This window comes from Elephas maximus, chromosome 4 (genome assembly GCF_024166365.1).
Source record: "Elephas maximus indicus isolate mEleMax1 chromosome 4, mEleMax1 primary haplotype, whole genome shotgun sequence".
In the NCBI taxonomy this organism is placed as follows: Eukaryota; Metazoa; Chordata; class Mammalia; order Proboscidea; family Elephantidae; genus Elephas; species Elephas maximus.
Genome location: NC_064822.1, coordinates 174936717 through 174964468, shown reverse-complemented (window position 1 = coordinate 174964468; position 27752 = coordinate 174936717). Strand labels below are relative to the sequence as shown.

The following is a 27752-nucleotide window of genomic DNA, read 5'->3' as shown; positions in this document are numbered from 1 at the left end:
CTACACCTCATACCATAAACCAAAACCAAAACCAAACCTGTTACTGTTGAGTTGACTTACACCATACCCCCCCTCAAAAAAACCCTCCAAACTCAAAATGGATCACAAACCTAAATGTAAGAACTAAAACTATAAAACTCTTAGAAGAAAACAGGTGTAAACCTTTGTGACCTTGGGTTAGGCAACGGTTTCTTAGAAACACCACCAAAAGCACAAGCAACAACAAAAATAAACTGGATTTCATCAACATGAAATGCTTTTGTGCTGCAAACAATACCATCAAGATAGTAAAACGACAACTGGCAGAATGACACAAAATATTTATAAATCATGTTATCGGATAAGGAACTTGTATCTAAAATATATGATGAACTTTTACAACTTGATAACAAAAAGAGAAATAACCCAGTTAAAAAATGGGGCAAAGAAGGATAGACAGTTCTCCAAAGAAGATATACAAACAGCCAATATGCACAGGAAAAGATGTTCAACATCATTAGTCATTAGGGAAATGAAAATCAAACCCATAATGGGATACCACTTCATACCCACTAAAAAAAAAAAAAAATTTTTTTTTTTTTTTTTTTTAGATGGCTATAATTAAAAAGACAGCAATAACAAGTGTTGGTGAGAATGGAGAAACTGGAACCCTCATCCATTGCTTGTGCAAATGTAAAATGGTACAGCAAGTAACACAGGACCTAGCAATTTCACTCCCAGGTATATAACCAAGAGAAATGAAAACATATATTCATAGAAAAACTTGTACACAAATGTTTAAAGCAGCATTATTCATAATAGCCAAAAAGTGAAAACAACCCAAATACCTACCGACTGCTGAATGGATATACAAAACGTGGTATATCCATACAATGGAATATTTTTCAGTGATAAAAAGGAATGATGTACTGATACATGCTATAACAAGGAGGAACCCTGAGAACATTATACTAAGTTAAAGAAGCCAGTCATAAATAATCACATATTGTATAATTCCATTTATAGGAAATGTCTAGACTAGGCAAATCCAGAGACAAAAAGAGTAGTGACTGCCAGGGGCTAGGGGAAGAGGGAATGAGAAGTGACTGTAAATAGGTATGGGGTTTCTTCTTTGGGGAGATGAAAATGCTCTGAAATTAGACAGTGATTGTTATGGAGTGAATTGTGTCCCCCCGACCCCCCAAAAAAGTGTCAACTTAGCAAGTCCATGATTCCCAGTATTGTGTGACTGTCCACCATTTTGTCATCCGATGTGATTTTCCTATGTGTTGTAAATCCTACCTCTATGATGTCGATGAGGTGGGATTAGTGGCAGTTATGTTAATGAGGCAGGACTCAAATCTATAAGATTAGGTTGTGTCTTAAGCCAATCTCTGATAAAAGAGAGAAGAAAGCAGAGAGACAGGGAGACCTCATACCACCAAAAAAGCAGTGCCAAGAGCAGAGTGCATCCTTTGGACCTGGGGGTCCTGTGCAGAGAAGCTCCTAGACCAAGGGAAGATTGATGACAGGGACCTTCCTCCACAGCAAAAAGAGACAGAAAGCCTTCCCCTGGAGCTGGCACCTTGAATTCAGACTTCTATCCTACTAGACAGTCAGAAGACAACCTTCTGTGTGTTAAAGCTGTCCACTTGTGGGATTTCTGTTATGGCAGCCCTGGATAACTAAGACAGTGGTGATGGTTGTACGAATCTGTGAATGTACGAAAAACCACTGAACTGTGTACTTTAAAAGGGTAAATTTTATGATATATGAATTATATTCAATGAACTTTCTAAAAAATGTTATTAGAGAAACAAAATTATATGTTCTCAAAAATCAAGAGCTGACGATTTTGTTCTATAACAGAACACAGGTTTTAGAGTTCAGAAAACCGGAAACAGATTCTTGGCCTTGCCACTAACTACATGAGACTTAAAAGTAAGTCACACAATTCCTTCATGTTTCGATCTCCTTGCCTGCCAATGAGAATGATATGATCGATCTCAAAGGGTTGTTATGCCAAGTGCCTGGCATGTTGTAGGCCCATGAGGAATGTTAGTTGCCCCTCTTTTCTCCTTTCTAAATATAAGAGAGTTTCTAAAACTGAGAGCTCAACATCTAGCTTTAAAACAGCTCAACACAGAATCGAGTCATTAGTGACAGTAACGTTCTTGTTGAGAAAACCAATATATCGTTAAAATAAAACGTTAATGGGCCCACTTTTAGATATTAAATTTTTTCCTCAAGGAAGTTCCGTCCATTATACCAACAAATCTCGGTCACGTAACTCAAATTTCAGTGATACATGCGCAGTCTCTTAGGAGGATCTTGTTTGTTCAGATCAAGTTAGCTTTTTCTACTTGTCGTAGTTTTCTAGTGCTGCTGTAACAGAAACACCACAAGTGGGTGGCTTTAAGAAAGGGAAATTTATTCTCTCATGTCTAGGAGGCTAAAAAACCCAATTAGAAGTCCAAATTCAGGGCGTCAGCTCCAGGAGAAGGATTCCTCTCTCTTGTCAGCTCTGGAGGAAGCTCCTTGTCATCAACTTCCCCTGGTCTAGGAGCTTCTCCGCATAGGAACCCCTGGTCCAAAGGACGTGCTCTGCTCTTAGCACCGCTTTCTTGGTGGAATGAGGTCCCTCTGTCTCTCTGCTTGCTTCTCTCTTTTATATCTCAAGAGAGATTGACTTAAGACACAACCTAATCTTGTAGTTTGAGTCCTGTTTCACGAACATAACTAACTGCCTCTGGTCCCGCCTCATTAACATCATAGAGGTAGGATTTATAATACACAGGAAAATCACATCAGATGACAAAATGGTAGATAATCACATAATACTAGGAATCATGGCCTAGCCGATGTGACAGATTTTTTGGGGGGGAGGGGGGCACGATTTAATCCATAACACTACTCAATAAATATCAAAAATTCTACCATTAAGTCTCAGATACAGGTCATAGTAATATTTTCAGTCCTTGGCATTTCATAGATAAAATGTTAATTCCCAACAACTAGCTTACATTCAATGCTACATTCGATGCTACCAACAGCAAAAAGTTTAAATTTCACAGTACACTTTCATGCCAGTCATTCCAAAACATCTTACTGAGATTTCCTTCCAGCTCTAAGGTTCTTATTCTATGAGGCTTAAAAGTAAACAAATAAAAAAACCTTCTGAACACTGCACCTCCAATAAGAGCACTCCAAGACAGTATAAATTAGCAGAGAACAGGCATTTTGTTACTAGGCGCATTTTACTAGAAACCAAGGTCCCCACTTGTAACAATGTCAATATATTACTCCTCAGCATAATCCCCAACTCTGGACCTGAGTATGCAGAGGCCTTACTGGGAAGTATTTGAAAGTATTCTAAACCTTTCCAATAAATAAAGTGGTAACGTAAGGACAAAAGAGCACCAAGGTCTCAAATGAGACGGAGAAAGAAAAAGGTTGAGGAGGAAAGACTCATGTGGCACTGAAGTCAGACAGATGTGTGTGCAGAAGGGGCAGGACAGAAATACAGCCAATGCTGAGTATCTAAATGGAACTAGGGAACTGCGCTGGGGAAAGGAATACATGAACCAGGTGGAAGAGTGATAAGGAGTGATGTCATGGATTGAACTGTGTCCCCCCAAAATATGTGTCAACTTGGCTAGGCCACGATTCCCAGTATCATGTGATTGTCATCCATTTTGTCATCTGATGTGATTTTCCTGTGTGTTGCAAATCCTACCTCTATGATGTTAATGAGGTGGGATTAAAGGCAGTTATGCTCATGAGGCAGGACTCAAACTACAAGATTAGGTTGTGTCTTAAGTCAATCTCTGTTGAGATATAAAAGAGAGAAGCGAGCAGAGAGATGGAGTACCTCATACCACCAAGAAATGAGCCAGGACAATAGCGTGTCCTTTGGACCCAAGGTCCCTGTGCTGAGCAGCTCTTAGACCAGGGGAAGATTAATGACAAGGACCCTCCCCCAGAGCTGAGACAGAAAGTCTTCCCCTAGAGCTGGCACCCTGAATTTGGACTTCCAGCCTCCTAGACTGTGATAGAATAAATTTCTTTCTTAAGGCCATGCACTTGTAGTATTTCTGTTACAGCAGCAGTAGGTAACCAAGACAGGTTGTTTTATTACAACTAACTTTAAGTTACCTGAAGTAACAGCTGCCATGTGATATATAATGAGACACTCAATATTAGACATTTTATTCATCTGCTCATTAGGACCAGGACCAATTCAAATAAAAAAAAAAATCCTCAGAAATCTAGCACAGTAGTGCCCAACTGACCAGCAGCATCATATTCACACAGGAAGCTTCAAACGAACAAACAAAACAAACAAAAACCCAACAGATTCTTGGGCACCTGTTCCTAACCTACTCATTCAGTCTTGCAGGATGGGAGCCCAGTATTTATACTTTAAAGGCTTAACGAGAAGATTCTGATTTGCAGCTAGGTTTGGGAAACATTAACCTAGATAGCTTTCTCAGGTCCATTTCCCCAAATGTCTGTAACACTGAAGAAGTCTGAGCGCCAACAAGATGACAAGATATCCTTTGGTAAGCTATCACTTTGGGATTCTCCTCAGAATCTTCATAATTCCAAAGAGTCCGATGTGATAGAAATACTAACAAAGCTTGCTTTGGGTAATTTAGCTTGTCCCTTCCTACAAAAATATTGTACTTAACCTTGCACCTACTTTCTTTGCCTTAGTAGCTACTCAAACTAATGATGCTATTAGGATAATGACCTTTTTTTGTAATTGCTGCTGAAGGTTAGGGGCCCTGGTAGTTCAATGGTTAAGAGCTCGGCTGCTAGCCAAAAGGTTGGCAGTTCAAAGCCAGGAGCCACCCCTTGGAAGCCCTATCAGTCAGTTCTACTCTGTCCTATAGGGTCGCTATGAGTTAGACTCAACTCGATGGCAATGAGTTTTGGCTGAAGGTTAAATGTAAAGAATATGAGGATGGGAGGTTCTGAAAACTAAATGAAACAGGAAATATGTGTCTTAGGTGAAGAAACAGAATCTTCCTGCACCATCAGCACCATAGCACACACTGCTTTTCTCCAGTGCAGGTGGGAAGGAGGGCACTCAGTCATCAAACATGTACCAGGCACCTACTCGGTGAGGAGCTAGCAGGTGCTGTGGGAGATGAAAGACCGGAGCGCAGAACCCTGCCCTCAGGCAGCATGTACACAAAAGCCTACACTGCAAGACGTGATGCAAGACGCAGTGAGAGGTGCAGGCCTGAGGTAAAACCACAATGGTTACGTTCTTTTACATCCCTTCAAATGTCTTTCTTTTTACCTGATAAGCTTATTCCAGGACAGGTCAAGGACGGCATCGGTATGCACTTCTGTTGAGGAACTCTGTAATAATTATCTTTAATTACTTTTTGTATTAAAGTCCTCCATCACATAAATTGATACTTTAAGAAACACCTTGTCTCCCTTTAGATACTCATTATTTACAGAGAATAAACTACAGTAGTTCTTAATTTAGGTGGTTTAATTCTATAAATATCAATGGTTTACTCCCCTCTCCCAAAGAGTAACAGTTTAAAAAGCTATAGGAAGTAACACATGGATACTTAGAATTTAAAATGCTAAAAGTTAAAAAAATTAAAAAAATTCTATTTCATTATTATTTTATCCTCTAGAGGTCTAACTGATTTTAAGTCAAGAAGAACAAACACAAGACCTAACACAGGAGAAAAAGAATTCATATTTCGGAATGTAAATGCTTGTCAAAAATTACTCTTCTTTAGTATTTAAAGGAAGTTTATGAAGAACGACAATGGAAACAAATCTCTTGAGGATGCCCTTTTGAAATATGGCAAGTTCACAACTAACGTATTAATGAGGATGGCTACTACGTATGAAAGAGTTACATGGCCTGAGAGTAATTTGTTTTGTGTAAGGAAGAGTAATAGGCTAATGAAGAGTTCCTGCAATCAGTAATTATTTTCTCTTAGATTAGCTTTCTGAAACTAGAAAGTACAGTAACTTTATAACTACCTGTCCTATGCCACCACCATCTGATTGGTTGAAAAATATATGTTCTTGCCCCTCCTCCCCCCGTTAAATTATGTCTACTTGTATTAGAGCTTAAATGTCTACCAAGTAATTTACCTTCTTTCCTTTCTTTTTCTTCTTTTTTGATAGCTTACTTCCAAGTGTGAAGACTGGTTCTAAAGAGTCCACTATATCCAGGTCCCACACTTCAATCACAGGGGTCATGTTTCCCACAGCAATATAGTTTCCTACAGGAGGAGGTGATGCATTTATGATTAAAACTAACAAAAGAAAGGGATAAATGACTTCTAGTCAAATACATTACACTGTAGAATAGACAAGTAATGGCTCAGAGAAGAGCTTCTCAAATTTTCATATGCATATTAATCACCTGAACGGCATTAAAATACAGATTCTAGCACAACAGTGAAGCGCTCGCAACTAAGAGAATGGTCAGCAGTTCAAACCCACCAGTGGCTCTGCAGGGAGAAAAGACCTGGCTAGCTGCTCCCCTAAAGATTACAGCCTAGTAAACCTTATAGGGCAGTTCTTCTGTCACTGGGTCACTAGAAATGAGTCAGAGTTGACTTGAAGGCACCCAACAACAACCAGTTCCCAGATGATGTTAATGCTATGCTGGTGGTCCCTGGACCACAATCTGAGTACCCAGTCTCTTGGCCCCAAGGTTCTCAGTCCTATTGAGAGAATAAAACCCATCTTTCCTCTTCATGGGGCCACTGTGAAGATGAGGATAATAAATAAATGTGCTTTGCAAACAAAATGTAAATGTTAGTATCATCAGTCTTTACTTTTATGAGGAAGAAGTACTGACAGGGGCAACTAACAGTGCACAAATGTGGCTAATAAGACTAACATGAGAACATAATTATTTAATTTGCCACGAAGCTGTTACATGACAAGCCTTTTCATTTAGATTTGGCCTGAAGTTTCTGAGTAGAGTTAGGGCACTAAACTGTAGCTGGTAATGTCAGACACGTTGTGCCATTTTATACCGGACTTTTTACAGGACCTTCACCTAAGTTCCGCAGCCAACATGCTTTCAGGCCCCATCCTTCAGCTTACAGTGGAACAGCTACCCCTTAGCCTATCCAAAGACTGGAGATACACAGGCCCAAAACAATTGGTTGTTTGCACTCTGAGAACTATATAACTTCATAAACTGTAGAAAAAGTAACTTCATAAAATATTAGCAACACTCAAAACATTCAGACAGAACATATAACTCATATGACTTGGAAAGACATAATTGTAAATACTCCAATTACCAGTAGAATCATCTGGGCTAGGATCAAAATTCAGCCACTCCACGCTCAGAGGATACGCAGACAAGAGTATATCATGGTGTACATAGAAAGAGTCTTCTTCTTGATTATAAACTAAAAAGATTAGAAAAAGAGACTTAATTGCAGCAGAATAAGAGTTATTAGAAATCACATCTCACTCAAAAGAACAGACAATCTCTATTAAACCAATGCGAACCACAGTGCTTAAAGTGAGACCCATGTGGTGACATTAAAAGATGATGCAAAACTCTTTACTGCTAGGCAAAACTTTTGCAGCTAAAATATATCCCACCACCTGTGTGCCCCAAAGGGGTACATGAACACTGGCAGGGAAGCGGTATCTGTCTGAATACTCCATCCGCATGTTCCCCAGTTAAGTGGTCCTGTCTTCTGGTTCACCCATTAGAGAAAACAAACTCTCAGAAGGAGTATTTCAGTATTATTTTATCCTCTAAAGGTCTAACTGATTATAAGTCAAGAACAAACAAAAAAACAGCACTGGAGAAAAATAATTCATATTTAGACATCTAAATGCTTCTCAAAAACTATTCTTTAATATTTAAAAGAAGCTTATAAAGACTAACAGTGTAAACAAAGCTCTGAAGACACCCTTTTGGAATATGGCAACCAAAAGAATTAGCTCTTTTTATCATTAACAGTTATAACATTAAGAAGCAAAAATGCTCTTAAAAATTGGTGGCTAATCAAAGAGATGCAAATCAAAACCACAATGGGATACTATTTCTCTCACTAGGTTGGCTAAAGTAAAAAACAAAAACAAACAAACAAACAAAAAAAAACAGGAAATAACAAATGTTGGTGAGATGTGCGGAAATTGGAACCCTTATCCATTGATGGTCGGAATGCAAAATGGTACAGCCATGGTGGAAAACAATATGGCGGTTCCTAAAAAAAATAAAAATAGGACTCCCAAGTGACCCAGCAATTCCACTCCTAGTTAAATACCCAAAAGATGTGAAAGCAGAGACTCAGAGCCTTGTACACCAATGTTTATTGCAGCACTATTCACAATAGCCAAAAGGTGGAAACCTAAACGTCCATCAACATATGAATGGATAAACAAAATGTGGCACATACATACAATGGAATACTACTTGGCCAGTAGGAGAAATGAAGCCTTGATAACTACTACAGTATGGATGGAGCCTGAAGACATTATGCTGAGCAAAATAAGCCAATCACAAAGGACAAATATTATATGACCTCACTAATATAAAAAGATAAGAAAAGGCAAATGTACAGTGACCAAAGTTTATTTGTGGTTACCAGGGGTGGGAGGCAGAGCCCTGGTGGTGCAGTAGTTGAGAACTATGGATGCTAACCAAAAGATCAGCAGTTTGAATCCACCAGCTGCTCCTTGGAAACCCTATGGGTCAGTTCTACTCTGTCCTATAGGGTTGCTATAAGTTGGAATCTACTCGATGGCAAGGGGTTTTTTTTAGGGGTGGGGTGAGGGGGGAAAAGGAGGTCTAACTGTGATGGAAAATCACAGATTAAGGGAAGGGTTGCACAGCCAATTATTGTAATTGCTGTCAATAAGTCGTACACCTGTAAAAAGCTAAGCTGACAAAAGTTGTGTGATATATACCTACTCCTCACTTACTATCTCGTTATCTGACATTTTGCATTTATACTAGTAAAAAATCTTCTATCTGACTATTTTGTGCATTAACGACTGGCACTAATGAATGCCAAGGTGGGAGTAACATTGGCTGTGATTATTAAGTTTATGTGTCAACTTTGCTGGGCCATGATTCTCAGTGGTTTGGCAGTTAAGGGATGATGCGGTCATCCTCCATTTTGTGATCTGAGTGGTCATCCTCCATCTTCTAATAACAACCTGGTCTTTGGAACCTAACTCTGTCCATAACTGAAAAGTGGGTGTATTCACAACAATGACCGAAAAAAAAAAAAAAAAAGGCTGCTGAGGCTGCTTATGGGATTTGGTTCCTTGGTTTGGAGGTTTAGGGTCATGGTTTCATGGGATATCCCAGTTAATTGGCCTAATAGCGTGTTTAGTGCTTCTGTTATACCTCCTCATTCATTGTGTAGTACTTGGGGTCATAAAAATTTGCAAGCGGCCATCCAAGGCACGACAATTAGTCTCTATTCACCTGGAGGAAAGGAGGAAGAAGAAGAGTCAGGAATAGGAGGAGGATATGGAATGTGTGGCTAACTGCCTCCATGAACAATCACCTCCTTTGCTATGAGACTAGAAGAACTGGATGGTGCCTGGCTGCCATTACTGAACAATTAGATCAAAGATTCCACAGAACAATCTTGATCAAAAGGGGAAACGCAGAACAGAATTTCTAATTCTCATGGACTCCAGACTTTCGGGAGCTATGGAGGCTGGATGAATCCCTGAAACCACTGCCCTGAGATACACTTTAAACCTTAAACAAAAAATAGCCCTTGAAGTCTTCTTAAAACCAAACAACGATTTAGCTTAGCTAGCAAAAACGGTCTGCCTTGAGCCTTATGCTCTTTTAAGAACTATCTATATGAGATCAAATTGACAACAGCAACTCAAAAGATTAGATAGGAACCTTGGGGGCAGTGAGTTAATATGGGAGGAACAACTAAGAAAAGGGGGTAAAGATGGGTGCACAACTCAAAGAATGTAATCAGTGTTGCTAAGTTATACATATGGAAACTGTTGGTATATGTTTTGCTGTATACATTCTGAACAAGAAAATAAAATTTAGAAAAAAAGAGATGGATGGCTGAAAAGTCTTTAAAAAACTGTACAGTGAAACTAATTGAGCCCAAAAAATTGTGACTCCCCCTTACCATATGATTTTTATTAAGAAAGAAGCTAATTATAAGATAAGCTAAGGGTTTTTGTTTTTTTTTAATTCCTCGGATCTCTGCTTCCGGGACAGATTTGAGGATTACAGCTTCTGTATGATATTCTACCAATCCCTGTACACTGAGTGGGAAAGCACATGCAGAATGTTAGCCTGTGGTCCTGGAAGAACCTCAACCATGTTCAATGTACTTAGCTTACATGCTACATAAAAATGGTGATGATGCTTTAAAACATAACCTTCTTTTATCCATGTTGGATCAGCTCTGGACTGCAATTTTCAAATTATTCTTGAATACAAGTATGCTGGATAATTTGCTGATCCTCTCCAAATCTAAATAATAAGGTATAATTCGACAGCAGTGGGTTTGGGTTTTGGGTATTTACAATAACCTAGCTTAGAAGGAAGTAGAAATATAACTGCTCTGCTTAAATTTCTTTCTAAACTTCACTATGACCCTCACTGAATTCAAAGAATGACTATACAAGTTCTCAGATGAAAATGTATGAAAATTAACCACGTCAAAAACACTGATAGGGTTTCAATTTTTTGAAATTAGAATTGGCCTTTGAAAAAAAATTCACCAGCATGGTTTTCATTTGAAATATGTAAAAAGTTCAAGGTATCAAGATATAGAGTAACTTCACATTGAATTAACTGTTACTTAAAGCCTTTCTGAGAAAGATTTTACAAATAGATCACAATGGGCCATGGGATAAAAATGGCCCAATGTATAGGTTTCCCACAGGCAGCCTTGAAGATTCTGAAGTTACAGAAATCCACAATAAATGGAACCAGCAACAAGCCATCTAGAAGATGCCAATAAACGTTAAACATCAAGGTTTTAATTTCCAAATAGTGCAACTGTGCTTCCCATGAAAAAAGGCCTTATCAGTGTAATAATCTCTTTAAACTTCAACATTTTAAGACAGGTGACTAGAAGATTTCCAGGGGAGGAGAGCATCTGGGAAGGAGGGACCTGTCTGAGGAAACAAACTGCACAGCGGAAGGGGCAAGAGAAAGAAGAGGGAAAAATTGGAGGCAGAGCATTCCAGACATCTTGAAGGCTATTTTTAGGTATAAAAAATTATAGATTTTATACAATACCAAAATGAGGCAAGTCATTCAATTAATGTTTGCTGAATTAACAAATATTGACATGATAAAATATCTGAATTGAAAATGCAACTCAACGCCAACTTCAGATTACAGCCAAGTGCTCACATCTGGCTCTCGTGCACTCACTCGCTGGACTGAGAAAGGGGTCATGATCTTTTAGTTCCCAGGGAGAAAGGTGGCGCCTCTATGTTGAATTATTATGAAGAACACAAAACATTTTGCAAAGGGGAAGATATCTGAAACACCTCTAAAAAAGGAGGATAAAAATCTGTCTATTCAGTATAATCTTAACTACATTAAAAACAGCAAACAAGAAAACTGGGAGTAAAATGCCAGAATGGCAAGGTACTGCCTCAGAGTAATGGGATTTTAACTTTTTCCTGAATTTTTATATATAATTTTACTTCCAGGTTTTCTGCAGTTAGGAAAAAAAGTGAAAAATTGGCAAATATGTAAATAAAAGATTAACAACCCTTATTAGAGCTCTCATGGCACCCTCGTGGCGCAACAGTTAACTGCTTGGCTGTTAGCCGAGAGGTTGGTGATTCTAACCCACCAGCGGCCTCGAGGGAGAAAAGAGCTGGTGGCCTGCTCCCATAAAGATTACAGCCTAGAAAACCCTATGGGGCAGTTCTACTCTGTCATATAGGGTCACGATGAGTCGGAATTGACTTGACGGCACATACTATCAGTACTGCCAGGTTACCTATTTCCACTAAAAAAGTCAGGTACCAAAGTGACACATCAGACTACATGCCTATGCACATTAACCGGAAATCTGTAGGCTGTGTAGGATTTAACCAGGTAGCCAACTTAAATGAGATTCAGCAGGATCTGACACCTATATGACCTCATAACAGGAACCATTATGGTTATTCTTTAATATCACTTAAATAGAGAACCTTTAGTAGGTGATATATTTTACTTACCATGCACCTCTAAATTGCATTGGTCCTGTTCAGCTCTACCACAAACTATGAGATTATCACTGGGCTTAATCAAGAAATCCTCACGTTCATACTGTTCCTAAGCGCAAAGAAAAACAGTCATTGGCCTGAAGCAGATATCCCGTAAGGTAACCACTAATAACCTTTTGTCTCTATGCATTTGTCTATTCTAGATATTTCACATACGTGAGATCAGACAATATTTATCCTTTTGTGTCTGACTTACTTCCCTCAGCATAAAGTTTTCAAGATTCTTCCATGTTGTGGCAGGTACCTGAGCTTTTTTCTCTTTATGGCTGAGTAATATTCTATTGTAAGTATACACATTTTCTTTATCCATTTATCTGTTGATGGACACTTGGGTTGCTTCTGCCTTTTGACCGTTGTGAATAATGCTACAATGAACACTGGTGTACAGGTTTCTGTTTGAGTCCCTGCTTTCAAGTCTTTTGGTTGTGTACCTAGGAGTGGAACTGGCAGCACAGCAGTTAAGAGCTACAGCTACTAACCAAAAGGTCAGCAGTTCGAATCCATCAGGCACTCCTTGGAAACCCTACAGGGCAGTTCTACTCTGTCCTATAGGGTCGCTATGAGTTAGAACCGGCTCGATGGGAACGGGGTTTTTTTTTTTTTGGTATAATAGTTTTATATTTAACTTTTTAAGAAATCGTAGGTTTTTCAAACACTTAAGAACAAAATTAGAAAAGCTAGGTAAATATTTACCGTATCTTTCAGGGTAACGTAAGGGTCCTGATCATTACTCCCGTAGACCGTAAGACCCAAGAGAGATTCACCAAGAGTCTCAGCATCTATAAGAATTCATAAACTGAAATGAATAAAACAGTCATTTTGACAAAGACATTTTTTTCTAAGACATTTCATCTTTAGACTTAAGATCCAACCGCCTACTTTAAAACTGTCTTGGCATCACCCAAAGCAGGGAAAGGAAACAGTTGGTGAAAATAAACACGAGTGTATAACTGATACTCTTGGCATTCGCAACTCTTCCAATAAAAGAATTAAATGAAATGGTAAACTTCCCTTTTAGAAAACATTAGAACTCTGCTCTGAGTCCCTCGCTTGCTCTTTTCAATCATGCTTCAGAAGTGCTAGAGAGAGGCAGCCTTGAGCGCCTGGAAATAAAATACCCTAAAACATGAACATCAACACAGAAGGATAAGGCTTGCCTGGTCATGTAAAACTGAGAAATGATGAGTTTCATAAACAGGTTTCTTTATCGCAGGATTTCTCAGAACTGCTAATACACTTATGTGCCTTATGGATCTAAACTTAACGCCTTTTTCCCTAGAGTTATTTGAAAATGTAATTCTTTTTTTAGGGCATGTCTGCTGGAGTAACAGAGTAGACTCCAAGTAACATAAGGTTCAAGAAAAGGAAGATATACTTAATTGTTTGGGGGCGTTATTTTAAGGATGCAGAACTGATAAATCTTTGAGACCTGAGAGGGAACGGAGAGGGAAAGACAGCACTGACAGCCTCCCCAGCGAGGAGAACATGAGGGTGCTGTTCTGAAAGCCACCTCTCCAGGCTGGTTAGTTCCTCCTCCCTCTGTATTCCCATAGCACTGTGCAGGGTGGCGGCAAGGCTAGGTGCCATCAACCCAGAGGCCAATGGAAAAAACGATCCTCTGCTGGACTGCATCTAGTAAAGTATATTGAAAAGAACAGCTTAAGGGGTAGAGGGTGTTCCAACCGCAGCTCCACCCTTCACCAGCTGTGTGACAAAGTTATTTCATCTTTCTGAGCCTCAGTTTTCTCTCTTGTAAAATGGAGGTAATAGTTCCTCTCTCTGTATTGCAGACAAAGAAAAAATGAGTGGTTAAGAGCTCAGCTGCCAACCAATAGGGCGGCAGTTCGAATTCACCAGCCGCTCCTTGGAAGCCCTATGAGGCAGTTCTACTCTGTCCTATAGGGTTGCTATGAGTCGCAATTAACCCAGCAGCAACGGGTTTAGGTTTTTTGGTTTAATAGTGCCTAAGAAATCAACTCGACGGCACTGGGTTTTGGGTTTTTAAGATGATGGCCAGAAGAATAAGGAATAAGATAAGGAGAAATGAACATCTAGATGGAAAAACGGATAAATGACCAATTACAATTAAATACAGGGACACCAATGATGCAAAGAGAGAAATGAGGGGTACTGATTCTGAGAGAAAGATTAGATTCATGAAGAAACATTCAACTTCCTCTGATGCTACATCTCTTTCCTGTTTCCTCCTCTCCACTCCCAGTACCCTAATCCAGGTCCTCATTGCTTCTGACCTGATTTAGTCTAAGTCTCCTCCTCCAGGGAGAGGGTCACCATATCTCCCAACCCATTCTGCACCGCTGTCAGAGTTAATGCTCTAACGTTCATGTGCAATTAGCATGTGTTCCATGCTCAAAAATCTTTGATTTTCTCCTGCACAGCGAACAGAGATTCCTAAGCCTGGCATTCAAAGCTGGGCCCCAACAAGCCTTTCCAGACTTTTCTCCAGCTCTCCATTCATCTTCCAGATACATCATTCACACAGATCAACTTGCCAGACATTTTCCCCCTTTAGGTCTTTATTCAAGCTATTTCCTGTTCCCATCATACACAGCAGGTCAAGCAAAACAGTACTTTGGCCCTGAAGGCTTTCCATAGTTTCGCCCCATTCTACTAACTTTTCCTCTTATCTGGATTCGTGCTTTCTCCACAACGTTACCCACGATGCTCAAACATGCACCACTTGAGGCACCCAGGCCAAGTTTGCTAATTTCCACACTGACGACCTTGGCTCAATCTATTTCATCTCCACTCAGAACCCACTTCCTCTTTTCTCCCTGCCTATCCATTATTCAGAAACCCTGGTGGCATAGCGGCTAAGTGCTACAGCTGCTAACCAAAAGGTCAGCAGTTCAAATCCACCAGGCGCTCCTTGGAAACTCTATGGGGCAGTTCTACCCTGTCCTATAGGGTCACTATGAGTCGGAATTGACTTGATGGCAACAGGTTTGGGTTCTTTTTATCCATTATTTAGTCATCTTCTCACGGCCACCACAGGTCACATCTCCCGACCTATTCTTCAAACAGTCCAACCACACTGGCACTGATTCATCCCGCAGTGCTCACCACCAACCCATGTGTCTGATTTTTGAAAAAAACTTCATATTATGGAAATTTTCAAACATGCACAAAAATAAAGAGGGTATAATGAACCTCCCATCACCTAGCCTTGGCAGTTAACATTTCCTGTTTTGTTTTTTTGTACCTCCTCCCCCTTTGGGGTTTTTAAAAGCAAATCCTAGATAGCATGCTATTTCACTCATATGCACTCACTATGCACCTCTAGCAGATAAGGACACTTTTGTGCCTGATGAAAACTGCAACAGGAAACCCCTGAAACTACTGCCCTGAGATCATCGTTAAACCTTCAACCAAAAATATCCCCCGAAGTTTTCTTTAAACCAAAGAAGAGTTCAACTAGTAAAGAATGTCTGCCTTGAACACGGCTCTTCTAAGAACTATCTATATAGGATCAAATTGACAAAAAGCAATTCAAAAGATTAGATATGAAACTTAGGGAGGCAGTGAGTTTATGTTAATGAAGGAGGAACAACTCAGAAAAGGAGGGTGAGAATGGTTGCACGACCTGAAGAATGTAATCAATGTCACTGAACTGTACGTGTAGGAATTGTTTAATTGGTGTATGTTCTGCTGTGTGTGTTCTCAACAACAACAAAAAATAAAATTTAAAAAACTGCTTTAAGACTTTTTTTACATAGCATTTTCAATTGTGTCTCCCCAACAAAATCTAGCAGAAGAATAGATATTTAATAAAATGGGTAGTTTTTAAATTGGGTTATTTATTTCTCCCACAAATCTGGGCTCTTATGAAAATAATGTAAGCAAAGTGTCCTCTCGGGGTCTCTCCACATCCTCACTTAGCATAGAGCTCTGCACACAGTACTTATTCTCTCTCCACCCACCTGGTGGAGAATTCAAGCTGAGGAACTTAAGACCCTATGGGAAAATAGCATCAGACTTAACAAAGCCCCAAATATCAAAATAAAGAAAGGACCCATTAAGTAAACACAGTATCATCTTTTGTACTTTAAATATTCTAAGTTATATAACGATTTTGTCCTAAACCAAGACCACTTTCCCTTGCGGTCAATGAGATGGTTGTGATTTTGCTTTGGTGCCGATAACATACGCACATTTTTCATACATTAAATCCTCTGTGTTTTCCTGATTTTATAACTTGGAGTTGCTGATTCTAGCTTTCACAGCCCACCGTCTCAGAGAGGCAGAGAAACTGGAATAAACTCTATTTAGCCTGTTCAGCATGCCAAAATGACTGCCTATTTCTCAAACCACAACATTTGGGGTGAGTGTGGCTCACACCAGAAGACAGCAAAGCGAGCTCCTCCTGCTCAGTCAGCCCTTCTTGCTCACGTTTACGTCCTGTCCCCAAGAGAGCAAGGCAGTTCTGTTTGTCTTCTCAGCTCACCTATCTCTGCTAAGGCTTTCTGTACTAACTTCTGCACCTTCTTCATCTCCCTTTTCTCTTCTCACCAGCTGTTCTCTCTTCTTCTAGTTACCTCCAACAACAGTGTCTCAAAATGTACACATTCCAAAATTAAAATAACTGTGGCTGAGAAAAAGAAATAAATCCTAAACTAGCTTAGGGAACATGCTCTTTGCTCAAGGTTTGAACCAGACTATGTGACTGACCTCAGGGCCAACAGAATCTCCGAGGAAAGCTCTAGAACACCACCAGCATGATCTAAGGCACTGTGTGATGACAAACCAGTAGAAACGAGGGAATCCTCACCTGGGTCACCGTCCTCGTCATATCTGTCTAAGTCGTACCCGGCCAGCTCACTATCATCCAATGTCCTGTCATCCTCCGGGTTGCCATCCTCCAGGGCCTCCCTGGGTCGTGCCTGAGTGCGTGCACTCTGCATGCCATCTTCTGAAGGACTGCCTGTCTCCTCTTCATCACTGCCACCTTCTTCTCTACAGGAATTAAAAAAAAAAAAAAGGAAAACTCACCCAAATGGCACTGCTCAATAACCAGACCACCTTGTCATCATTATTTAAGATACACACTTGACCTGGACCTATGCTAAGACTTCAGTATTCCCAAACTTACTGTAATTTTTCCTTTGCTTCAGCAATGAGACGTTTGACTTCCTCCTTACTTAGCTCTACCTGTAAGAGATCAAATACTTCATGAGATTACAATATACAGTAAAGCCCGCAAAAGCTGAAACCTGTATATGGTGGAAAACTGTCAGAGAAGGAAAATGCAAATATTTTCCAGGAAAAGGAGCGATAGAAAAGTTATAAGACAACACCTTGTCAAAGGCGGAAAACGTGCAAGATCTGGAAAATCAAGGCAGTCCCAGCAAGTTCCGGCTCTCACAGGTTTCATTGTATTTAAGAAAATTGTTAGAAGCCTTTGAATTAAAAAGAAGTTTGCAAACAAAGTCAAATATAACTTCATGGGACCTAAGAAGCAAACATCAATAGAGACCCTAATTTTAAAGTAAATGGAGTTTTCACATTTCATAGGTCCTTCCAGTTAAGAACCCTTCCCCCCTGAAACTGTTTAAGCTCAGCGTCCTCCCCATGCTCATTCTACTCTACCTCTCTCCAGGCTTTTTTTTTTTTTTTAAATACCGGCTTCTCTGAAAGCTCATCTGGCTTTCTTCCAACCACTGTGACTCCCTTGTGGCACCTTTCCCCATCCTCCCTGTGGACATTCCTAAACAAACCACTCTCGCCTTGGTCCTCTCACTGCCAAGTATTCATTGATCAGACACTCACTCTCCTGCAAAGTTCATTCATTCTCAAGACTAAAACTACCACCTCTGAACTGATTGCTCCAAACTTTCTCCTCCAGGTCCATTTCTCCAACTGCCTGTAAGTCTCCCCACTTGGGAATTTTGTTGTCCTAATATTAACAAGTTATTAACAAGTTCAAAACTGAAGTTACAGTCTTTACTACCCTCTCCTAATCAATGTTTCAGTTCCTTTAAAAACTATACCTATCCTTATTAAACTGTAAGCTTCCGGCAGACAGAAATCTACTTGTCACTGTATACCTTAGCATATAGGTCAGTGTATCAGGCCCATGGTAAAAAAAAAAAAAAAACCCAAACCTGCTGCTGTCAGGCTGATTTTGACTCATGGTGACCCTATAGGACAGAGCAGAAATCCCCCATAGAGTTTCCAAGGAATGCCTGGTGGATTCAAACTGCTGATCTTTTGGTTAGCAGCCACAGCACTTAACCACTACGCCACCAGGGTTTCCGAGGTAGGGGAGCTTAATGATTAACAACGAACAAATTAACCAATCACCCAGTTTCTATGAAATGCCTGTTGTTAGTCGCCCTCTAGCCCATTCGGACTCACGGCGACCCCATGTGTGCAGAGCAAAACTGCTCCACACGGTTTTCAAGGCTGTGATCTTTTGGAAGCAGATTGCCAGCCCTGTCTCCTCAAGGTGCCTCTGGGTGGGTTCAAACTGCCAACCTTTCAGCTAGTAGTTGAGTACTTAATTGTCTGTGCCACCTAGGGACTCCTAAGATGCTTCTCCAAAAAAAAAAAAAAAACCCAAACCCATTGCCGTCAAGTCAATTTTGACTCATAGCAATCCTACAGGGCAGAGTAAAACTGCCCCATAGGGTTTCCAAGGAGCAGGTGTTGAATTCAAACTGCTGACCTTTTGGTTAGCAGCCTTAGCTTTCAACCACTGTACCACCAGGACTCAAAGATGCCCCTAAATCTGTTGCCATTGAGTTGATTCCGACTTATAGCGACCCTGTAAGACAGAGTAGAACTGCCCTGCGTGGTTTCCAGGGAGCAGTTGGTGGATCTGAACTGCTGACCTGCTGATTAGCAGCCAAATGCTTAACCACTTGCACCACCAGGCCCCCAAGATGCCCCTGTTGTTGTTGTTGTTGGGTGCCGTCAAGTCTGTCCGACTCTTGGCGACCCTACGCCCAACAGAACAAAACACTGCCCAGTCCTGCGCCACCCTTACAATAGTTATGCTTGAGCCCATTGTTGCAGCAAGATGCCCCTAGTAATATTGAAATCTTTTTGGGGATGACATTCCATTGTCAGACAGTTCCAGAAATTAAAGGTCATTTCTTGAGTTTTATTAAAAGGTACTTATTTTTTTAGTTTCTTTTATTAGTCCCTAGTTTTCCTCTCTGGGGTCTCTGAATAAGTCCAATTTCTTCTTCCTATAAACTCTTCAAGCAGTGGTTCCCAAAACTGTCTGCAAGTTAGAATCATCCAGGGATCTTTGAAAAATTCGAGGCTATGCCCCAGAGCAATTAAATCACAGTTATTTGGGGGTGGGATGCAGGCATCAGTATATTTTGACATTCTCAAGTGGTTCCAATGTGCAGATATGTTCAGGAATCACTGTCTTTAAATATTTGAAAGGCTGTACATCTCACAACTGTTACCTCCTTCAATGACTTTAAATGAGTTATTTTCTGTGCCTACGATCAATATGCATTGAGTGCCTACTGTGAGTCAAACACTGGAGAAACAGCACTGAATGAGACTGCATCCTGGTGGAACTTACATCTTTTGAGCCATTCAATCTCATTCCTGTCAACTGGTGTCCAGGCGGTCACATTTCTATCACCTTCCCTATCTTTGTCATCATTAGCCCAGTCAATTACACTCAAATCAACCTTTTATCTCTACTTTACTTCTTCCATGGCACGGATTACCACCGACGCATGCGCATGTCAACTCCATAAAGGCAGAGACTTTTTCTCCTTTGTTCATGTTGCATCCCAAACCTTGAAGAATGCCTGTAAAAACTAATCGTAACCTCTGCGGCTCAGTCACCAACTCCTGTAGATTCTTTCTTTATGTGTCACATTTAGCTCCCATTCCCATCTCACTTGAATTACTGCAAAAAATTCCTAATTCAACTCCCAGCCTCAGGACATTGTAGCCACCGCACACCAGTTTTTCTACACTATAGTTTTCATCCTGTTTACGCCTCTGAGCACCCAGCAGAGTAGAAAATGAGTTTTCACATAGATGCTCCTTCTTCCCTTTGAGTCTGAAAATGCAGTGGGGTAGGTGGGGAGAAGCCGTGTTGTCAAAAAGGCTTTTTGGGGATTTCCCACCCCAAAGACCATTCCGCCCCAGTCCATGAGGTTCACGTGTGTGTGAATTTAGGGGTGGGGCTGGGGGCGGTGAGGAGGCGCAGCCCTGATTCCCCGGGCCCAGGAGACCCAGACACTCGGAGCTGCAGCGCCTGTAACGACGATCAGGACCAGACCCACCTCACTCTGGCCAGCCCCACCAGCGCCCAGTGTTAGGGGTCCAGGTTCCCCAGGCTGGGCTGACCCGGGATGCCGCAAAGAGGTCGTTCCTCTCATCTCGGGGCAATAAGGCCTCACCTTGTCTGGCGTCTCTTTGGCCACGCCGCAGCGGACCCAAGACACGCATGTCACCTGGCGGCTACGGTTCATGGTCCTCGCCTCAAGAACCCTTCACCCGAAAAACCCAGTCCCGGCGTGACTGGAACCTCAGCCGAACTCGGCCCGGCACGCTACAGGTCTCGCGCTGGGGTTCCGCCTGGTCAAAGCGCAGGCGCGAGCCTGCTGGCCGCAGCGTCGGCGCCCGCTTCTGACGTCATCCGCACGCGCCGAATGGGAAAGGGGCGGGGAAAAGGTTGCACGCTGGAGCGGTAGGGTGAGGTCCACGTGGGTCGATTGTACTGTGTTGGGTGGGAGGAAAGGGCTTTTCAGGACTGTCTTGGTTGTGGTAGAGTCTGAGGGCTTCGCTGAGGCAAAGAAAATATCTGGAAGTGGGTTCAGTCGAAGGAAGAGTTCTACCAATCCTTATTTCATGTGCAGTGCCGTAGATTTCAAGCTGACGAATAGTGGCTTGTGTGTTTTAAATTCGAACAAAAAACTTTCTCCAAAATGAATTACTCATTTCGAGGAGGTACTTCCGCCGCTACACTTCGTTACATTTTTCATAGCGTGCACAAAGTGCTGGTAATGTAGTAGGCACTGCTTTGATTACCTTATGTTTACTTGGGAGGCCTGGTGGCGCAGCGGTTGAGAGCTATGGCTGCTAACCGAGAGGTCGGCAGTTGAAATGCGGTTCATATCCACTAACCGCTCTTTGGAGACCCTCTGGGGCAGTTCTACTCTGTACTATGGGGTCGCTAAGAGTCGGAAGCCACTGGATGGCAACGGGTGTGTTAACTTGATTACATCTTAATCCTGTGCGATGGGTCTTGTTCCTATTTTACAGATGGATAAACAATTATCTTTCTCAAAGCCACACAGCTAGTAAGCGGTGTAGTTAGGATCTGAACCCAGGCAGTGTGACTCCAGATCCGCGGCTATTATCCACTATGTGTTTCTCAGCTAAGGGCATGTTGTGTGCCATCGAGTGGATGCTGACTCAGCGACTTTGTATGACAGAATTGCCCCATAGGGTTTCCTAGGCTATACTCTTTACTGGAGCAGATCACTCGGTCTTTTCTACTGCAGAAGGGCTGATGGGTTTGAACCACCCGCCTTTCGGTTAGCAGCCCAGTACTTAACCATTGTGCTACCAGAGCTCCTTCATGCTAAGGTCGTAGTCAACTAGAGAATGTCAATGGCTGAAGGTAGTTTAGGATGAAAAGTCTTAAGCTAGGAGTCCAGGAGGGTCCGGATTTTGATCTCTTTCTTGGCTGTGTGACCAGGTCCAGATCTTTTTGCCCTCTCTGAGCTTCTATATACCTCTCCCATCAGTGAGGCAGGCAACAATATCTACGTTCACCTACACTTTTCTTCAGTGTGGTCTTGCTGCTCCCCCAACAAAAGGTAGATCCTAATTCTCCTTCTGTTGAATCTGGGTGGGCTGTAACTGCTTTGCCCAATGGAGTGTGACAGAAGGCCGGAGCCCTGGTAGCACAACGGTTAAGTGCTTGGCTACTAACTGAAAAGTTGGTGGTTCAAACCCACCCAGTGGCAGCATGGGAGAAAGACCTGCAATTTGCTTCTGTAAAGAGTAAGCCCAGAAAACCCTGTGGGTCAGTTCCACCCTATCAAATGGGGTCACTCTGAGTTGGAATCAACTCTGCAGCACCCAACAGCCCTGAGGCCATCATGCTGTGAGAAAGCGGACCCACGCAGATAGGCCATGTGTGGATCCTCCAGTATACAGTCCTTGTTTCGGAGTCAACCAGACATGTGAGTGAAAAAGCCTTCAGATGATTCCAGCTCCCAGACATTGATTCACCCCTAGTCTTTGAGTTTTTCTAGCTGAGACTTAGACAATGTGGAGCACAGGCAAGCCATCCCCACTGTGCCCTGCCCAAATTCCTGACCTCCAGAATCTGTGAGCAGAGTAAAATTGTTTCAAACCACCGGATTTTGAAGCCATTTTTATTTAGCAGTAATAACTAGAACAGGTGAGAACCTGTGCTATATTTAGAGTGGAGCATGTGAACTAATTTATTAGCAGAGGCTCATTTATTAACACCTGGCTGGGTTTAACCAGGTCTGCTCCCCTGATACAAGGGGGTGTGTTTGTGTTTGAGTGTTTGCCACTGGGTCTGCTGCCTTTGGGTGCTGGCCTCTTATGAGCTAGCTTCTGCTCCATGGTGGCCCAGTCAATGTCTGTGTGGTTCACTGCTGCACCCAGCTCAGTGCCTGATGCAGAGCAGGCACTCGATAAAGTTTTGTTAAATGAATGAATAAATTACAGAAGCGAAAGTGGGCTAGCTAGGAGTCTGGTTATTTTGGGCCTGTTAAATTTACACTCTTCCTGGGCTTATTTCTGACATTCTACCACATCAGCCCAAGCTGTGAATTCCCTTTAAAAGGGAAAATCCAGTTGCAGCTGACATCGTAACAAGAATTGAAACAGATCCAGCTTAAATAGCTCTGTTTCTAAGCCTGATATCTGGGAATACTGATGAGCATATTTAACTCAGAAAGGTCTCTTTGCCAGAGGCCAAAAAAAAAAATAAAAAAATAACTTGGTAGTGAGTTGGCTATTCTTAGAGCTAAAGGTCCCAGAGGGTTGGGCCTAGGCCCATGCTGGGATTTTATTACAGCCTTCAGCTCAGCATCATGTATAACTAGGTTCATAAACATTATGTCTAATTGATCTTGAGCTCGGGGGAGAAAGTGAAGCCCATAGTACTCTTCTCCCCCATTACCCTAGGCTCTGTTTCTTACCCCTCTTCTGGCTAACCCTACAGTATTAGCTGATAAGGAGCTGAAGTTATATAACAATCAATTACGAAGTGTTAAAGACTTATACCACAAACAGATTTTACAGTGACAAGGTCAAGTATACAAAAATGAGTTTGTCTGGAACTAAACTTGATTTTCATTTTCATTAGGACAGGAACCATCAGGGCTTTATTACCACAGTATTAGCAACACCTAAAAACCCTGGTGGCATAGTAGTTAAGAGCTATGGCTGCTAGTAAAAAGATCGGCAGTTCAGATCCACCAGGCTCTGCTTAGAAACTCTATGGGGCGGTTCTACTCTGTCCTATAAGGTTGCTATGAGCTATCAACTCGATGGCAGTGGGTTTGATATCAACACCTAGCACAGCGCCTGCCACCACCTGTTGTCGGTTTGGCATACCATGGTGGCTTGCATATTGCTTTGATGCTGGAAGCTATACCACCAGTATTTCAAATACCAGCAGAGTCACTCATGGTATACAGTTTCAGCAGAGCTTCCTGGTTAAGACAGACTAGGAAGAAAGGCCTGGCAATCTGCTTTCTAAAATCAACCAGTGAAAACCCTATGGATCACAACACAACATTGTTCGATATAGTGCTGGAAGATGAGTCTCTCCGAGGCTGGAAGGCCCTACAATAGCCACAACAATGGATTCAAACGTACCAATGATCATGAAGGTGGCGCAGGCTGGGTAGTGTTTCATTCTGTTGTACACAAGGCCACCATGGGTTGGGGCTGACTTGGCAACTGACAAAATCAACAACAGCATAGTGCCTGGCACAATAAATGCCAATAAATATTTGGTGAATAAATGATTAAAAAAAAAAATTCAGACTTCTAAATTGAAATCCAGAGAGATTAGGCAACTTGCCCCGTGTCACATAGTTAGCAAATGACAAGAAACTACCCTGACAATTGTTAGTACAGGATCCTTTCCACTATCTCACACAGGTTCTCTGGTAGAGTTGCTTATGAATTCATTCATTTCTTTCTTGGTCTGTCAGGGCTCTTTTGGATGAAAGTGACCTAACTCTAATTGCCTTAGGCAAGAAGTGGAATGTATATGCTCTGATGTCTCAAAAACCCAGTAATATATGTAGCTTCTTTTTTTTTTTTTTTTTCAGGCATAGCTTGATCCAGGGGCTTAAACCGTGTCATCAGGAATTGATCTCTCTCCAATCTTTTGTCTCTGTCTTCTAATGTGTTGGCTTAATTTCAGATCTCTGGAAACTGCAGGCTTGCAGCATCCTTCACTCATAGTCCTAGCAGTAATGCACTCCCTGTTATCCCTTCTATCTGTCTTATTGGCCATCTTGGTTCTGGATTGCCCACTCCTGAACTAATCACTGTGGTCAGGAGAAGGTGATGCTGTGATTGGCTAGACCTGAGCCCCATGCCCAGCCTTGGAGCCAGTGAGAGAGTGAGCTCTCCGGGGAACGCATGGATTGAGAGTAGGGAAAGAAGAGTTCTCTAGTGGAAAATTGAGGTACCGGCAAGAACAACTCTCCTCCACAGTTTCTCTGCCATCTTTGTTTGGTAGACAAAGATGAACATGACAGCCTTACCCCTGAGGAGTTTATACTCTAGAGGAGGAACCAGGGGAAATTTAATAAGGTATGTATTGGGAGAGTGGTCTGTTGTGTGGCCTTGTGATCCTCACCTGAACAACCTGGTTAGCTTTGGGCCTGGAATATCCTTGATAATGGAGGCTGGGAACTAAGCTTCCCTCTGTCTCAGTTTCTTCTTTTTTCTTATCAGGGCAACACCTTCCCTGTTTGGAGGCTGATGAGTACTTCTTTGTTCTGCTTATGTGTATGGGTCACATAGCACTTGGCCAACCCCACTGCTCTGTTTTCTGCAGGTATCCTTGACCTGTAGCACAAGAGGGTAGCGTGAAGACCACCAGCAGTGTGTTGGCTGCCGACTGAGACCCACTGGCCATGAAGGATCGACACTCCCTGTTGAAGATGATCTTGCTCTGTGTCTTTTCTCTGTGAGTGAAGTGTGTTGTTTCAACCAGTGCCTTTGTGAGCTGTCTCTATCTTGGCAACCTTGGACCTTGGCTTGACAACGCGCAAACAAATATGGTTGTAGCACCTTGATTGGTGACTCACTCACCCTGTTCACCTTCCAGCTGGGTAACGTTTGAGATTTCTGATTATTTACTTCTGTGTTCCCCAACCCCCATCTTCCTTGATGCTATCACAGTCACTGCCTTTTAGCAAAACTCCTTTCTCAAGGTCCAAGGAACTTTCCTGTCTCTTCTAGCTTTTGGGTTACCCTTCAATGTTCACCTTAAAGTGAAACTTCAGTCCCATAAGCTTTCCAACTCAAGCTCTACCTTGGATTTCTGCTGCATTCTTAAAATAAAATGCGGTACAAGGGTCAGAGTCTCAAATCTGAGGCTAGAACTGTGTGAACAAGGAGGAGGGTGGTCAGAGAGGAGGCCAGAGAGTGACAGGGAGCCAGGTGGAGCATGGTCTTGCAGTGCAAGGTAAGGCAGGCCTGGGGCTGGGACTAGAGGGCATTGGACAGATGAATTAGAGCATCTGACTTGTGCTTCCGGATCACACAGGCTCCATGGGGCTTTCGTTGGCTGATTTTTGAAAGTAGATTGCTAGGCCTTCCTTCCTCGTCTGTCTTAGTCTGGAAGCTCTTCTGAAACCTGTTCAGCATCACAGCGACACACAAGCCTTCACTGCCAGATGGGTGGTGGCTGAGCGTGAGGTGCATTGCTGGGAATTGGACCCAGGTCTTCTGCAAGGAAGCTGAGAATTCTACCACTGAACCACCAGTGTCCTCTGCCTCCTTCATTTTCCTGTGTCTCATCCGTCTTCGTATCCCCAGGGCTTGGCAGAGAGCACATGCTAAATAAATGTTTGAGGAACAGATGGAAGAATGACATTTCTGGACTCTTGTTAAGAATCTGGTGAATGGGATGATGCAGTTGTTGTATGGCTGCGAGATTCTTTACAGAAGCAGAGATGAAGTTGTCAGATTGTAATCGGTGTTCATGGCTGTATTCATTGTTCATTGTTGTATCCCCATGCCTAGCACAGAGTAGGTGCTCATAAATATTTATGGAATGAATGAGTGAATGGGGGAATGAATGAACCTTCTTAATCTTTCATTTATGAGCCAGATTCATGCTCTTCACTAGAAAGTATTTGGGAACCTCTGAATGTAGAAGTGTGGCTCCACCTAGTGGACACTCTCAGGATTATGCCTGGATTTTGCACATTTCCCCCCACTTCTTTTGTTCTGTGGGGCCCTAGTGGAGCAGTGGTTAAGCGTTTGGCTGCTAACCAAAAGGTCGGCAGTTCGAATCTACCAGACGCTCCTTGGAATCCTATGGGCAGCTCTACTGTGTCCTCTAGGGTCGCTATGAGTTGGAATCAACTTGACAACACTTTTTGGTTTTCTTTCGTTCTGTGGCCTCTCCAGTTGCTTGCTTCTACTTGTAGTGGGTTTAATAGTGCCCTCCCCCCCAAATCCATGTCCACCTGGAACCTTAGAATGACTTTACTTGGTCTTTTGCAGATGTAATTGGTGAAGTTAAGATGAAGATTGGATGGGTCCTAAATCCAATGACTGCTGTCCTTATAAGAAGAGAGAAAGAGACATAGGGAGATAGACACACACAGGGAAGAAGTTGGCCATGTGAAGATGGAGGCAAAGATTGGCGTTATGCTCCCACAAGTCAAGGAGCCACGAGAAGCTGCAAGAGGCGAGAAAGAATTCTTCCCTAGAGCCTTGAGAGGGAGCGCAGCCCTGCCGTCACCTTGATTTCCACTTCTAGGCTCCAGAACCGTGAGAGAATAAATTTCTGTTGTTTTAAGCCACTCAGTCTGTAGTACTTTGTTACAGCAGCCCTAGGAGACTAACACACCCCCTCACCCAGTCTGTGGTACTTTGTCACAGCCCTAGGAGACTACAGACCACCTCACCCAATCTGTGGTACTTTGTTACCGCAGCCCTAGAAGATGACCATACCACTTCACCCTGTTTGGTACAGGCCACCAAGAAGGGTGGCTTGGCCTTGCAGGTGAGCAGAAGCCTACCTGGGGCCCTGGAATCACCATTTGAAAGGGCTGTCAGAGGATGGAGAGGGTCAGAATTTCTCAGAGCAGCTGTCATTGTACAAAGGACCCTGGGCCAGGTGTCAAGAAGCCTGTCATAAGCTGGCTGTATGGCCTTGGGCAACCCCCTTTCTTTCTCTGAGCGTCACTTTTGTCATTTGAGAAGGGAGGGACTGAGATTAGACAAAGCTGTGATAACTGAGTCCTTACAATGTGGCCTGGGCTAGTCTCAGATCCCACTGCAGC

At 42.3% G+C, this 27752-nt stretch overlaps 1 protein-coding gene and 1 long non-coding RNA gene across 2 annotated transcripts in view; one reads left to right on the top strand and one right to left on the bottom strand.

Moving 5' to 3' along the window:
• Nucleotides 1-20835, bottom strand: part of PWP1 (PWP1 homolog, endonuclein) — a 42536-nt gene extending 21701 nt beyond the window's left edge. The window contains exons 1-8 of the mRNA XM_049884277.1: nt 20622-20835; nt 17336-17394; nt 17015-17199; nt 12919-13004; nt 12178-12274; nt 7281-7391; nt 6112-6242; nt 5288-5349 (exon numbers count right to left, since the gene is read on the bottom strand). Coding sequence (XP_049740234.1) covers nt 5288-5349; nt 6112-6242; nt 7281-7391; nt 12178-12274; nt 12919-13004; nt 17015-17199; nt 17336-17394; nt 20622-20693 — 803 coding nt within the window. The 5' untranslated portion in view covers nt 20694-20835. The remainder of the gene's footprint in view (nt 1-5287; nt 5350-6111; nt 6243-7280; nt 7392-12177; nt 12275-12918; nt 13005-17014; nt 17200-17335; nt 17395-20621) is intronic.
• An 87-nt stretch (nt 20836-20922) lies between these two features.
• On the top strand, nt 20923-27263 carry LOC126075987 (uncharacterized). The gene is made up of 4 exons (XR_007517384.1): nt 20923-22415; nt 24552-25041; nt 25289-25420; nt 26968-27263. It is a non-coding gene; the product is annotated as an uncharacterized LOC126075987 (long non-coding RNA).
• The last annotated feature ends 489 nt before the right edge of the window (nt 27264-27752 follow it).